The 12,467-nt window shown below is 28.2% G+C and overlaps 1 protein-coding gene across 2 annotated transcripts; it reads right to left on the reverse strand.

The window, feature by feature from the left end:
* Positions 1-2: 2 nt before the first annotated feature.
* Positions 3-7,873, reverse strand: LOC103568763 (piwi-like protein Siwi). 2 transcript variants are annotated; one of them, XM_008545725.3, is made up of 11 exons: positions 7,761-7,873; positions 6,148-6,311; positions 5,947-6,061; positions 5,643-5,759; positions 5,345-5,568; positions 5,078-5,263; positions 4,842-5,015; positions 4,482-4,764; positions 3,041-3,393; positions 2,540-2,948; positions 3-1,188 (listed from the first exon to the last, which is right to left on the reverse strand). In XM_008545725.3, the coding sequence occupies exons 2-11, from the start codon at positions 6,289-6,291 to the stop codon at positions 539-541; spliced, it is 2,655 nt and encodes an 884-aa protein (XP_008543947.1). In that variant the 5' UTR covers positions 6,292-6,311; positions 7,761-7,873; the 3' UTR covers positions 3-538. The 2 variants fall into 2 exon arrangements, with proteins under 2 accessions (XP_008543947.1, XP_008543946.1); XM_008545724.3 differs by having other exon boundaries at positions 5,947-6,082.
* Between the last annotated feature and the right edge of the window lie 4,594 nt (positions 7,874-12,467).

A 12,467-nucleotide genomic window follows, 5' to 3' on the forward strand; every position in this document is an offset into this window, starting at 1 on the left:
AATTTAAACTTTATATCAATTTATTCAATAATTAAAATTGAGTAAACATTTATTATTTTTTACTGATATTTTGCTTTTAAACCAACATATATTTAATTAAGATAATTATATCTTTTTTATAATCATGACTTTAACAATCTCTAGTCATGTTGGAGGTGATAACATTTCTTCCTTTTCTTTTTCTTACGTAGTTTAAATGTCAGACTAATTATTTATTAATAAATATTAAAAAATACTGATAACTTACGTAAGTTTAGAATAAAAAAATATTTCATTATAATTTTAATAATCATAGTATTTAACTCCGACCTTTTAGTCTCTTTTTTTTTTAAATAATTAAATATGACAGTTAACTAAAGAAATAAAATAAAAATTGTCTTTTACTGAAAAAAATAAAAAAAAAAAAGTATTTCACCGAAACATTAATAAAAAATATTTTTTTAATTCATAATTAAGAAATTCATTAAAAAAAAAAAAAATAATAATAATAATAAAAAAAAAAAAATTTTTTTCTTTGCTTAGATAATTTTTTTGTTTTTTAAAGGAAATATAAAAGACTTTCCAAGTGACTGCTTGGAGATCGGTGAATACTTTGAGCGACCAAAAACGCTAATTTGTGGGCATACTGACAAGGTGCCGGCACTCTGACAGTTCCACTCCAGTTGAAGTACATGTGCGTCAACTGGAATGTCAATCGCTGGAGACCAGTGACATCAATTCCCGCGTTATCATGAACGACATTGTAAGCAGTAGGTGATACGGATCCTTGTCTTACACATTGTGAAACAATGAAGAAGTCGTATCTCCATGGGTTGGTAATTACATCGTCTACAATACTACCTGGTGGTGGGTTCTCACGGCGATTGTAAAACAATCTGGTGTTGATGCGTTTGGTGACAATGATAAATGACATCTTTACTAAATCAGCACGGCCGTAGAGTTTACCGAGAGCTTCCTGGAGATGGTTTACTTCGTGATCGAGTACATAGGGAATTTGTCCATCGCCGACACCATCACGGTAAATAACAATACGTGATGGGAATTGACCGGAATTCAATTCTGCATATTTGCGCAGTGCCTTGACCATGTTAAGACTGAATTCATTTGTCAATTCTTCGTTACTACGGTGAGCACTGACAGCTGAGAAGTATCTGGTCATTCCACGATCCAGTGATGCAACCATAGCACCTGAAAATTATGAAAAAATTATTTAATTAAATTCTCAAGTTTTAAATCTATTAATTTTTAATAAATAATTATTTATATATTTACAGAAGGGGGGGGGGGGAGTATTCAAAGAAGAAATACTGAGTTTTCGGGGACACAAAGGCGTTAAATTTTTTTTTTTTTTTTCAACTGATATTCAAAGTGAAAAATTTTTTAGCTGTCATTAAAAAAAAAAAAAAAAAATTCAGGTCATTACGTACATTTGATGAAATTAAATTTTTTTATAAGTAAGTTACATAAAGAAAAAATAAATTTCATGTAATTATTGGATGCAAAGAAAGAAAAAAAAATTCAATGGTTTTGATTATAAAATGAGTCATTAACATTTTGTGACTGACACTTTCGGTTTTTAAAAAAGTTTACTATCTACTTTAAATTATCAATTTTTTTTTTTTGTTAATTACTAGTTATTTTTAATTTTGATGTAAAAGATTCAAGTTAGTTTTCATTTCTAAGATATTTTTAAAAAAATTAATTATATGTTGCTTCAAGAACAGATTAAAAAGTTATTAAGGCCATGCTCAGACAGCGCCCCCCATTTTTAAAAAACTTCAATGGCTCTTAACTGTCATAGCCGTATTAAAATTATATTAATTAATTAAAATAAAAATAAAACTTTAATTAAAAAAGGGAGAACGTATTTGTAATTTCGCTGAGGTATAGATTTAAAAAAGAATTACTTACAGTTGATATCAATTGGAATCTGAACGAAATTTGTAAAATAAATTTCAGTAAAATCTTCATGTCAATTTTATGATTCGAATTTTAAAATTTTATAGGCTATTGATATCAATTGCAAGTAATTTTTTCAAAATTCTTTACTTCGGTGAAATCACGTCTGTTCTCCTTTTTTCAATCAAGGTTCAAATGTTTTTTTAATTAATTAATGAAATTACAATACGGCCATGACACTTGAAAGCCATCGAATTTTTTTCAAAAGTGGGGGGTACTTTCTAAGAATCTCCTTCTGAGTTAATTAAATTTTATTTTTTATTTTTAATTAATTCTTAGTTAAATTAAAAGTTAAATGTAAAAATTGTAATTATTTTCAAGTTCATTATTGAAATACATTTGATGTAATTCCAAACTTAGTTTTTTAATTGTAAGCTGATAAGAACAAAAATCAAATTCATTTCATACTAATTATTTTCTATAAAAAATTCTAAAACGTTGAAAAAAAATTAAAACACTGCTCAAAAATATTTACCAAAGTGATTTTGGAATTTTTAAAAAACATTTAGAATTTTCATTTTGAGTATCCCGTTTTGCCCCGCTACCTATATAAATATATAATAAAAGAAAATAAATTTACCAAAATCAGTTCCACGATGATTAGGATCGTGACAAACATCAAATCCAACAACCATCAATCCAGCGATTCCAAAGTCCATACTCCAAGGAGCACCACCAATTTTACAGTTCATTTGAATAGCGACTTTGGTAGCAATGGACATGGCTCCTTTGGAAGCCAAATTTTTAGCAAGAATAACTTGACTTGGAACGGGACGATCAACACAACACTTCTTCTTAATAGCTGAGTAAACATCAGCACGTGATCTCATTGCAATACAGCAGACAAGTTGAGGTGTACTGCGACTCATAACGCGTTCCAATTCTTCAGCATATGACTGAGCTGACTCGTTACGAATTTCACGGACATTTGGCTGACTTACTGAGAAGGACATTCCTTGTCCGACTTTGACGATATTACCAACGAATTGCTGAAATTTTTTAAGTTTTAATTAAATTAAAAAAACAAAAAATTTAGTCAATCGTTTCATAAATTCTGTATGAGTAATATAAGTCAACTTACTTGTGCGTCACGACGTAAACGCTCTGGAAGAATGAGGACCCAGTCACTCAATTTAGTGCAGACAATCAGTCGAGCAGAACGGAAATGTTGAGTCCAGTCAGCTCTTTGAGTCGCTGATTGTTTCATGTTACCAAAAATAATATTTTCTGGCGGAAGTATACGAGCTGGAATTTCAACCAAGTTGGTGTCCAATCGTAAATTCCATTGGCTGTACTCTTTAACGACTTCAGGTGATTGTTGCAGACGTCTATTGAAATTCAATAATTTTTCAATACGTCTTTCAGGAGTGAGACGAGTGTGTGTTGCCAATGCTGCCATCAATTTGAAATCCGTTCTCATAGAGTCAGTCAATCCTGAAAATTAATTTTACCATTAGATAACTTAGTTATTAATTTATTCTATCTAATTTTTTTACGGGATAGTCACAGAAAAATGATTTTGAAATTCCCTGATATTTCAGTTTTTCACATTTTTCCCTGATTTAGAAATTTTGTTCGTATCTTTAAGATATTCTAAGTTTTCTTTTAATTATCATTGTCGATAATTAAATTTGATGATTAAATCATGCGAAAAACAAAAAAAAAGTCAAAAATAAATTAACATGGCCTACTTTTGATGGAAGTTAAATATTTAATAAGAAATTCTTTAATTGAAATAAATTCGAAATACACTAGTCAAAAAAAGTAAGGGATTATTAATTAAAATTCAAATTTTCAAATGATTTTCTACGGGATGTAACTCGGAAGGAAATGATTGCGCAACGAAAACAAAAAAGACAAATCGTAGCCTCAAGTGTCTAGTTTTCTGATCTGGTATTAAAATCTTTTTTTTTTTTTTTTTTTTTTGCACGGTTCCGGAATAATAAAAATATGACAATAAAGTTGGCCGGCACTTAGAAATTTTTTGAATTTTTTCTTTAATAAAAAATAAATATTTGGAAAAATTGCTCATGTCGTTTATGAAATTTTTGACATGTCCATTTATTTAGAAATATATTTTTTTCATAATTTGACTGTTGAAAAAATCTTTTTTTAATTTCAATAGTCTGATAACTTTACTATCTTATAAAAAATCCATAAAAATTATCGAGAAAAATTTATTGAAGCCCATAGACAGTTTTTAAGACGGGCAAAAATTTAGAAAATTTTTTTAATATTACTTTATTATCGTGCATAGCAAAAAAATTTCAAGACCAGATCAAAAACTAGACATTTAAAATTACAATTTGTTTTTTTAGCTTTGGTTGTACGACCAATTTTATTCGACTTACTTTTAGTTACTAGTGTACTATTAAAAAATTTTCAAATTTTGAACTGTCGCAATTAAATTCCCGGATACTTTGAAATTTCTTTACATTTCCATATTTCCTGATTGTATTAAATTTTTTGATAATTGCCAGTATATAGCCACTCTGTTTTAGTATAAATAAAAAAAAAAATACCTGTTGCTCGACAGAGTTCAGGAACTAAATAAATTATCTCATCTTTTCCAGCACGACGATCTCGCTGAGTTGAACGGGCAACAAGAAGCGGTTGTGAGTCAGATCTAATACGAATTCGATACTTGGTGTTGTAATAATCAAGATATGTAGTCGGAACATTGTCTCTTCCCATGTTGAATGTTGCCTTTGGTGTTTTACTAAAGTCGATATCATCAATTCTGTACGTATTGTTGTTGTAATCAGTCAAAACAGTCAGACCAATAACTTCAGCTTTGCAAGCTCCCTGTAATTAAAAAAAAAAAAAATTTTAATTTAATAATAATAATAAAAAAAGTAATTAATTTTTTGAGTGAAATTTACTTGAACGTCACCACCACGAGCATTCATACGAATTCTATTCATTATATCAAATAATGTCTCTTGACGCATCACTTTATGAGTGATCTCACATCCCATCAAAACGTCGCGTTCATGTTGACGAATAGACGTCTGATACCCAGGCCACAATTGAAATCTGTACTCGGGAATTTCCACCTTAAAAAATAATAAAATAATTCATTATCCAATTGACATTTTTTATTAAATATCAAACTTACTCTCGCGTTGGCATCAAAGTAATTACGTCCGACCAATTGAAGACGGAGATGTTCCAACCCTTTACGAGAAACAATGTTGAAAAATTGAGGGTAATGTGGGTCACCCTTAGCCATTTCTCCTACCAAGCGAATACTAATTTTTATTTTGACATTATCAGTTACTCGTTCTGAGAATAGTTCCATTGCCTGAAACAAACAAGTGAATTATTATTTAATATATCAGTAGTAAAAAATTAATAAAATATTTCGTTATAATTAAAAGCTTACATCTGTTTTGGTCACTCCATGATAGCGGTTGCAAGTGTACAGAACACTGCCATCAAATATATAAATTCCCAATTGATCTTTATGGAGACGAACAAGTCCTTTACGAACCAAAGTTCTGTCTTCTTCCGGTGAAAAATCTACTCTGTACAGCATCAGACACCAATCGGGAGCGCTCAAAATTTTGAAGAAATTTGCCTGCAATTTAGTTGGATTACCTCCGGTCCCTGAAGACAAAAAGTCAATTATTGTCGATAAAAATAATAATTGATTAAAATTAATTCTAAAAATAAATTCACACCTTTCTTTGAGGACTTGACGTGTGATGGACGTGAATTTAAAATATCTGGGTTGATGATTCTGCGGCCACGCATGGCTCCACGTCCGGCATTAGCTGATGCGGCATCACCACCACCTCCTAGACAAAGTTATGATTACACATTCACTATGTATATACTTGGTTGATAAAAAAAAAAAAAAAAAAAAAAAAAAAAAAAAGATAAATATTTTAGAGATAGAATTTTTACCGTACATTACATGCTTATTAAACCTGTTGAAGAAAATAGAAAAAAGATGGAATGATATAAAAAAAATATTTTACACACCGACTGGAACAATATCAGATGGCGGAGGAGCTGGGCGATCAACTCCTGGTGGACGCTGGTCTCCAGCAGGAGCGCTGGTTGGTGCGGGCGCACGGAAGGAACGTCCTACCCCGCTCTGTGAACGGAAATATTTCGTCTTTCTCCTCTAAATTAAGAGATCTATACACTTAAGATTATTTATAAATTTATTAATTAATTTACCGGTGGGGGTCCATACTGTTTCGAAGGATCGTGAGCTTGCGATGGTCCGGGACGACGGGCCCATGCTCCTTGAGGTTGCTGCTGTGGTGTACTGCTACTAGCTCTGCCTCGGCTTCTTCCAGCCGGTCTTCCACTACCGTCCATTGTTTAGCTGATTCTAAAATCTGAAATTAATAAAAAATTATGATCTAAAATTAGCCACCGTCTAATAATTTAGGAACTTTGTAAAAAATAATAAATTACGAAAAAAAAAAAATATTTCGAAAAATTGCACTTGCAGTTTTTTTTATTTTCAACATGTATATATTTCTTTTTTTCTAATTTTTTAAATTGATTGGTTGAAAAAAAAAAATTAATTTATAAAATGGTACTCAAATTAGCCGGTCTAATAATTTTTGAATTTTTTTAAAAACCATAAACTTATAAAAAAATTTCTTTTTAAAATTACACTTATAATTTTCTTATTTTCTACATGTGCATATTTTTAGTTTTTTATTTTTTAGTGATTTGTTGAGAAAAAAAAATCAATTTATAAAACGATATTGAAATTAGCCGGTCTAATAATTTATATATATATTTGCTAATTTCAAGATAATTATATAAATTACATTTTCTTCCCATAATATATATATATATATATATATATATATATATATATATATATATATATATATATATATATATATATATATATATATATATGTATGTATATATATATATATATATATATTTACTTTGATGTTAGTGAAAGAAATAAGAAAAAATCAGTTTATTTTTATGATCGAATTCTTAGTATTGTATGTTTTCTACAAACATTATCTAGATGGAATAAAAACTTAAACAAAACAAAAGTATATATGTATATAATATCGACTTGGAAAAAATATATATATCTATCAAATACCAAATATATGAAACAAGTCTAAACACGTCCTGTTTGTTTAGTTTACAAAAGACCGAGATGAAACGAACGATTGAACTATTTGAAAGACAAGAACACGACGCAAATTAATATTTTCTTCTAAATATTTTTTTTAAGCCAAATGAATGACGCCATTTTGTGAACCAACAAAATGTAATACTGATGAGTTTAAGAAATTTGTATCTCTTTATCTCGTATGTGGTTAGATACTAATGAGACAAAGACTTAGTAATTTCGCAAGAAAAAAAATCACGCGCACAAAATTATTTAAATATTATCATAATTGTTTAATAAATAAATCAATTAATTAATTAATTAATTAAGCAAAAAAAATTAAGAGAAAATTGAATAAATTGTTTGCAAGAAACAACGATAGCTTCACAAGTTTTAACCGGCACTAATTTTACAACTCGATACAAAAGAACCCGTAAAAAAAAAAATTATTAATTTTTTACAATTAATTATAACTCAATATAATTAATAAAATTTTCAGTGTAATAACTATTATTAATTTGCGTGTTTTTTATATTTTAATTGTAAGAAACAATTTTGCGAAGATACGCGACCGTTAAAACAAAAACGCGATGACTTTTTACAATTTAAAAATTATTTAAACAAAAACTTAAATAATAAATTTATTAAACCACGTGATTAATTAATAAAGATCACAATTATTTAAATAATTAATTACCTAGCAATTTCTGCAACGATTAATTACCAATTTAAATTTTAAATTTGATGAAATTACAAGAGATGCAATGGACGTCTGACTTCTACTACTGCTTACGCGGTTGTGCCACCGGGTACCGGCTTCGTGCCTCGTGCAGCGCAACCGAACAATAGAAAATCTGCGTTCGCGTATCATCGGGTAAACTCGTCGGTGAAACTTACAAGCCAGCATCTCAGTAATTCACCGATTGGTCTAAATTTTTAAATCAAAGGGGAGAAGATGTTGTGGACGTGCACTAATAATAATAATCATCAGACACTACCATTGTAAATCGCTGCCTAAAGATGAAGCCACCACCGAACAGAAGATATTGTATGTAAATATATTAATATATATAGATATACAATTCAATATATTTATATTTTTTTTATCTGTCATTGCATATTATTATATATTTCTTTAATTTCTTTCTCTGTCACGTTAAAGTCAAACACAAAGAACGAGATAACGAGATCATTTATTTTAAAATTTTATTATTTTAAATGAGTGTGAATGTAAGTGACAAATGGGAATTTTTTTAATTTTTGAATAAATAAATAAAACGTATTTAGAATAATTTAAAAATGCATATTAGATCAATAAGAAATCCGTACGCGCGTTTTTTTTAAATTTCATTATTTTAATTAATTTATTTATTTAAAATTCATAAAATGTCTCATGTCTGCTACATTCACACTCATGATATCAATGATCCTGAAGTTATAAGATAATAAAAAATTTTCGATTTTTTTTTAACAAATCAAATACAAGAAAAAAAAAACTAAAAATATGCACATGGAGAAAATAAAAAAAAATACAGGTGCAATTTTCCAAGTATTTTTTTTCTACAATTTATTAATTTAGGAAAAAAAATTCAAAAATTATTAGTCGATTAACTTCAGTATCATGATCTATACACATTTTGAAGTTTTCACTTTACTTACATTTTATTTATTTAAAAATTCAAAAATCGCCAACTGTCAGTTACATTCACATTTATATGATCAAATTAAATAACTTAATTTTTTTTCTAGTGGAATAAAATTTTAAATAAGTAGAGAAAAATTTAACGTATTTTACTCTCTAACTGTTTACGTCACAGCTTGAACATGACAACAGAAAAAAAAATTAAAAAAAAAAATAATAAATGTATTCTTACTATGCAAACAAGTGTTATTAGCTACAGTATAGTTATATATATATATATATATATATATATATATATATATATATATATATATATACTATTGTTTTTGCCTGTTACACTTCCTAATATTGCCCCCTCTTGTCGTAGTTTTTTTTATTCTAATATTTTACTGCATATTAATAAATTATTATTTATGTAGAAATGCAAAATAAATACATATTATTTTATGGTATTTATCATATATGATACTTTAGAAAAGAGTTACGTTTTTATCTGGCACACGATAATTTAAGTTTGAATAAAAATCAAAACAAATTAAAAAGAGAGTGTCAAGCTTAATAGCCAAGTTGATTTAATCAATCACATTAATGTCATTTAATTATAAAGTATATACATATTTTATTTTATTATTTATCTTTTATGTCCCTCTTTCATTCCCCCCCCCCTCTCTCTCTCTCTCTCTCTCTCTCTCTCTCTCTCTCTCTCTCTCTCTCTCTCTCTCTCTCTCTCTCTCTCTCTCTCTCTCTCTCTCTCTCTTTCTCTCTCTCTCTCTCTCTCTTTGTTCGAGTATTTGGTTTCAGTTTATCTATAAGAAGAAATAAAAATATTCATTTTATTTTTTATTTTTTTATTTCAATTTAATTTCATGCACAAAAAGTCAATAGTTGAAAAAAATCATATATTATAAATCTGTTAATAAATTACAGTGAAAAATGAATTAAATAATTATATTTCTTTTTTAAATTAAAAATATATAGTGTTTTTTTTAATTCCTAGTATACAGTAAAGTACCAAGTGACGACTATTTTATGGGGTAAAAGTTTTGAATCTTTTATTTTATGGGCCTTTTCTTGTTATGACCTTGGGCTTAGAATATTGTTTCATATCCTCACTTGAGACCTAAGTCATTTGTGTAGTCGTACTTTAAGTTTACAAAGAAGATAAATATAAACCGGAATAATTATGATTTAAAATATGAGCACTTAACTCTTTTTATATCTCAAAACTTTGGGCTAAGAGTATTCTCAGACAGTGCCCCCCCCCCCACTTTTAAAAAATTTTCCAAGACTTGCAACTGTCATGAGCGTATCTAAATTTTATTAATTAATTAAAAAAAATTAAAACCTTAATTGCAAAAAGTACAACGTCGTTGCAATTTCGCCGAGATATATAATTTTTTAAAATTACTTACGGAGATCCTATTAATTAAGAGTTGAACAAAATTTGAAAATTTAAATTATAAAATTGTTATGAAGATTTTACTGAAATTTATTTTCCAAATTTCATTTAAGTTCTAATTGACCAATTATAAATAATTTTTTTTTAAACCTATAACTCGGCGAAATTACTACTTCGTTGTCCTCTTTTCAATTAAGGTTTAAATTTTTTTTAATCGATTAATAAAATTTTTATACACTTATGATAATGTTCCAAATCGTTGATAATTTTTAAAAAGTGGGGGGAACTGTTTGAGAATTAGGTAAAGGCCTTGAAATTAAGTAAAGGAGCTAAGGTATATATACAAAATCTATGTTGATCTTAAAATTTCATACACAGAAAAAAAAAGATTTCTTGGTGGAAGAAATTTTTATTTGTCTCAAATAAATTTTTACTTGGTTCAAAAAATTTTTCGTACTATAAATTGGAAACAAAAAAATTTTGGTAAGAGAATAAATTTCCTCAGAGCAAGAAAAAATTATTTGAGCCAATAGTTTTTTTCTCGTCCCAAGAAAATTTTCGTTTTCAACTTATAATACAAACAAATTCTTTTTTTCTGAGTAGTAATTATTTTCTTGTTATGCAAAATATTTTTGGATCATAGATATATATAAGGTTTTAATCAGATACAGATTTTTTTAGTTTTTTAAGTAAAATATTTTTCATTTATTTACTATTATTTTGAAATCTATTAGGAATAAATGGAACAAATTAATTAAATTTATTATTTAGTTTATTAATAATAAAAATTTTAAGCAGAAAATATATAACAGATTATGAATTTTTAAAAATAATCGTTGGATTTGATAAAGAAATTAAAGGCTGAGAATGATAAATTAAATATTTAAAAAAAATTATATGAATATAATATAAAAAAATCTGGGCGTCGGTTGACCCTGTGGGCCAGCCCCATCACTTCCCGCTGTTTTCGACCTCAAAGAGCGATTTTTTTGTTGATAATATGATTTAAACTAAAAACCAAGTTCGATGACATTATATGATCAAAAGAAACCATAAAAAAGATGAGTTGGTATCATATCAGGCACATTTTAGTACGTTATATTATGATTTATCCGGAAAAAATAACATAAAATGTTATTTTTTTAACTTTTCAACGCCGATATCTTTTGAACTAATCGATTTTGATAGTTGACGTGGCAATCGGCGCGTTTCATTGAATTCTAGAGCTGATTAAAATTTGAAATCGATCGCGTTAGTCGTTTCGAAAATATTTAGAAAAAACCGTTTTTCACCATTTCTTTCTCCCGCGATAACTCTCGAACGAATTATCCGATTTTGATGTTTTAGGTGGCAATCGACGCTTTTTATTGAGTACTAGAGCTGATTAGATTTTGAAGCCGATCGTATAAGTGGTTTTTGAGAAATCAATAAAAAACTAAAAAAAAATTTTTTTTTTTTTTCGTAATTCGCAAATATTTTCGAGTCTATTCGATCAAATAATCTGAAATTTTTAGGAAATTTGATGGCCAACAAGCTCTTTCGATTGCCACCTCAACCATCCAAATCGATTCATTAGTTCAAAAGTTACAAAAAGTTTACACACACACACACACACACACTCGGACATCATTCTGAAAATAGTCAGAATAGCTTCCTAGGACCTCAAAACGTCGACATCTGATGAAAACTCGATTTTTGAAAATCGGGGTGAAAACAATAACTTCCCGAAATTTTCGAAAATCGTCGATTTTCTTAGCGGGAAGTTAAAAACGGTTTTTATCATTTCTTTCTTACACGATATTTCTTAGAAAAATGATCTGATTTTTATGTTTGAAGTAGCAATTGACCCGTTTTGATAAAATCTAAAGCTGATCAGATTTTGCAATTATTTAGTTCAGTTATTTCAGAGATATTTGCAAAAAATTGTTTTTCATCATTTCTTTTTCCCGCGATATCTCTTAGATAAATTATCCGATTTTGATGGTTGAGGTGGCAATCGACGCGTTTTAATAAATTCTAAAGCTGATTAAATTTTGAAGTTGATTAGTTTAGTTGTTTCAAAGATATTTGCAAAAAATTGTTTTTTATTTTTTCTTGCTCCCGCGATAACTCTCGAACGAATTATCCGATTTTGATGTTTAAGGTGGCAATCGACGCGTTTTAATAAATTCTAAAGCTGATTAGATTTTTGGATTGTTTGGTTGAGTTGTTTCAAAGATATTCGAAAAAAACCGTTTTTTACCATTTCTTTCTCCAACGATAACTCTCGAACGAATTATTCGATTTAGATGTTTGAGGTGGCAATCGACGCGTTTTATTGATTTCTAAAGTTGATTAGATTTTGAAGTCGATCGTATAAGTCG

Source organism: Microplitis demolitor, chromosome 2 (genome assembly GCF_026212275.2).
Source record: "Microplitis demolitor isolate Queensland-Clemson2020A chromosome 2, iyMicDemo2.1a, whole genome shotgun sequence".
Taxonomy (NCBI): domain Eukaryota; kingdom Metazoa; phylum Arthropoda; class Insecta; order Hymenoptera; family Braconidae; genus Microplitis; species Microplitis demolitor.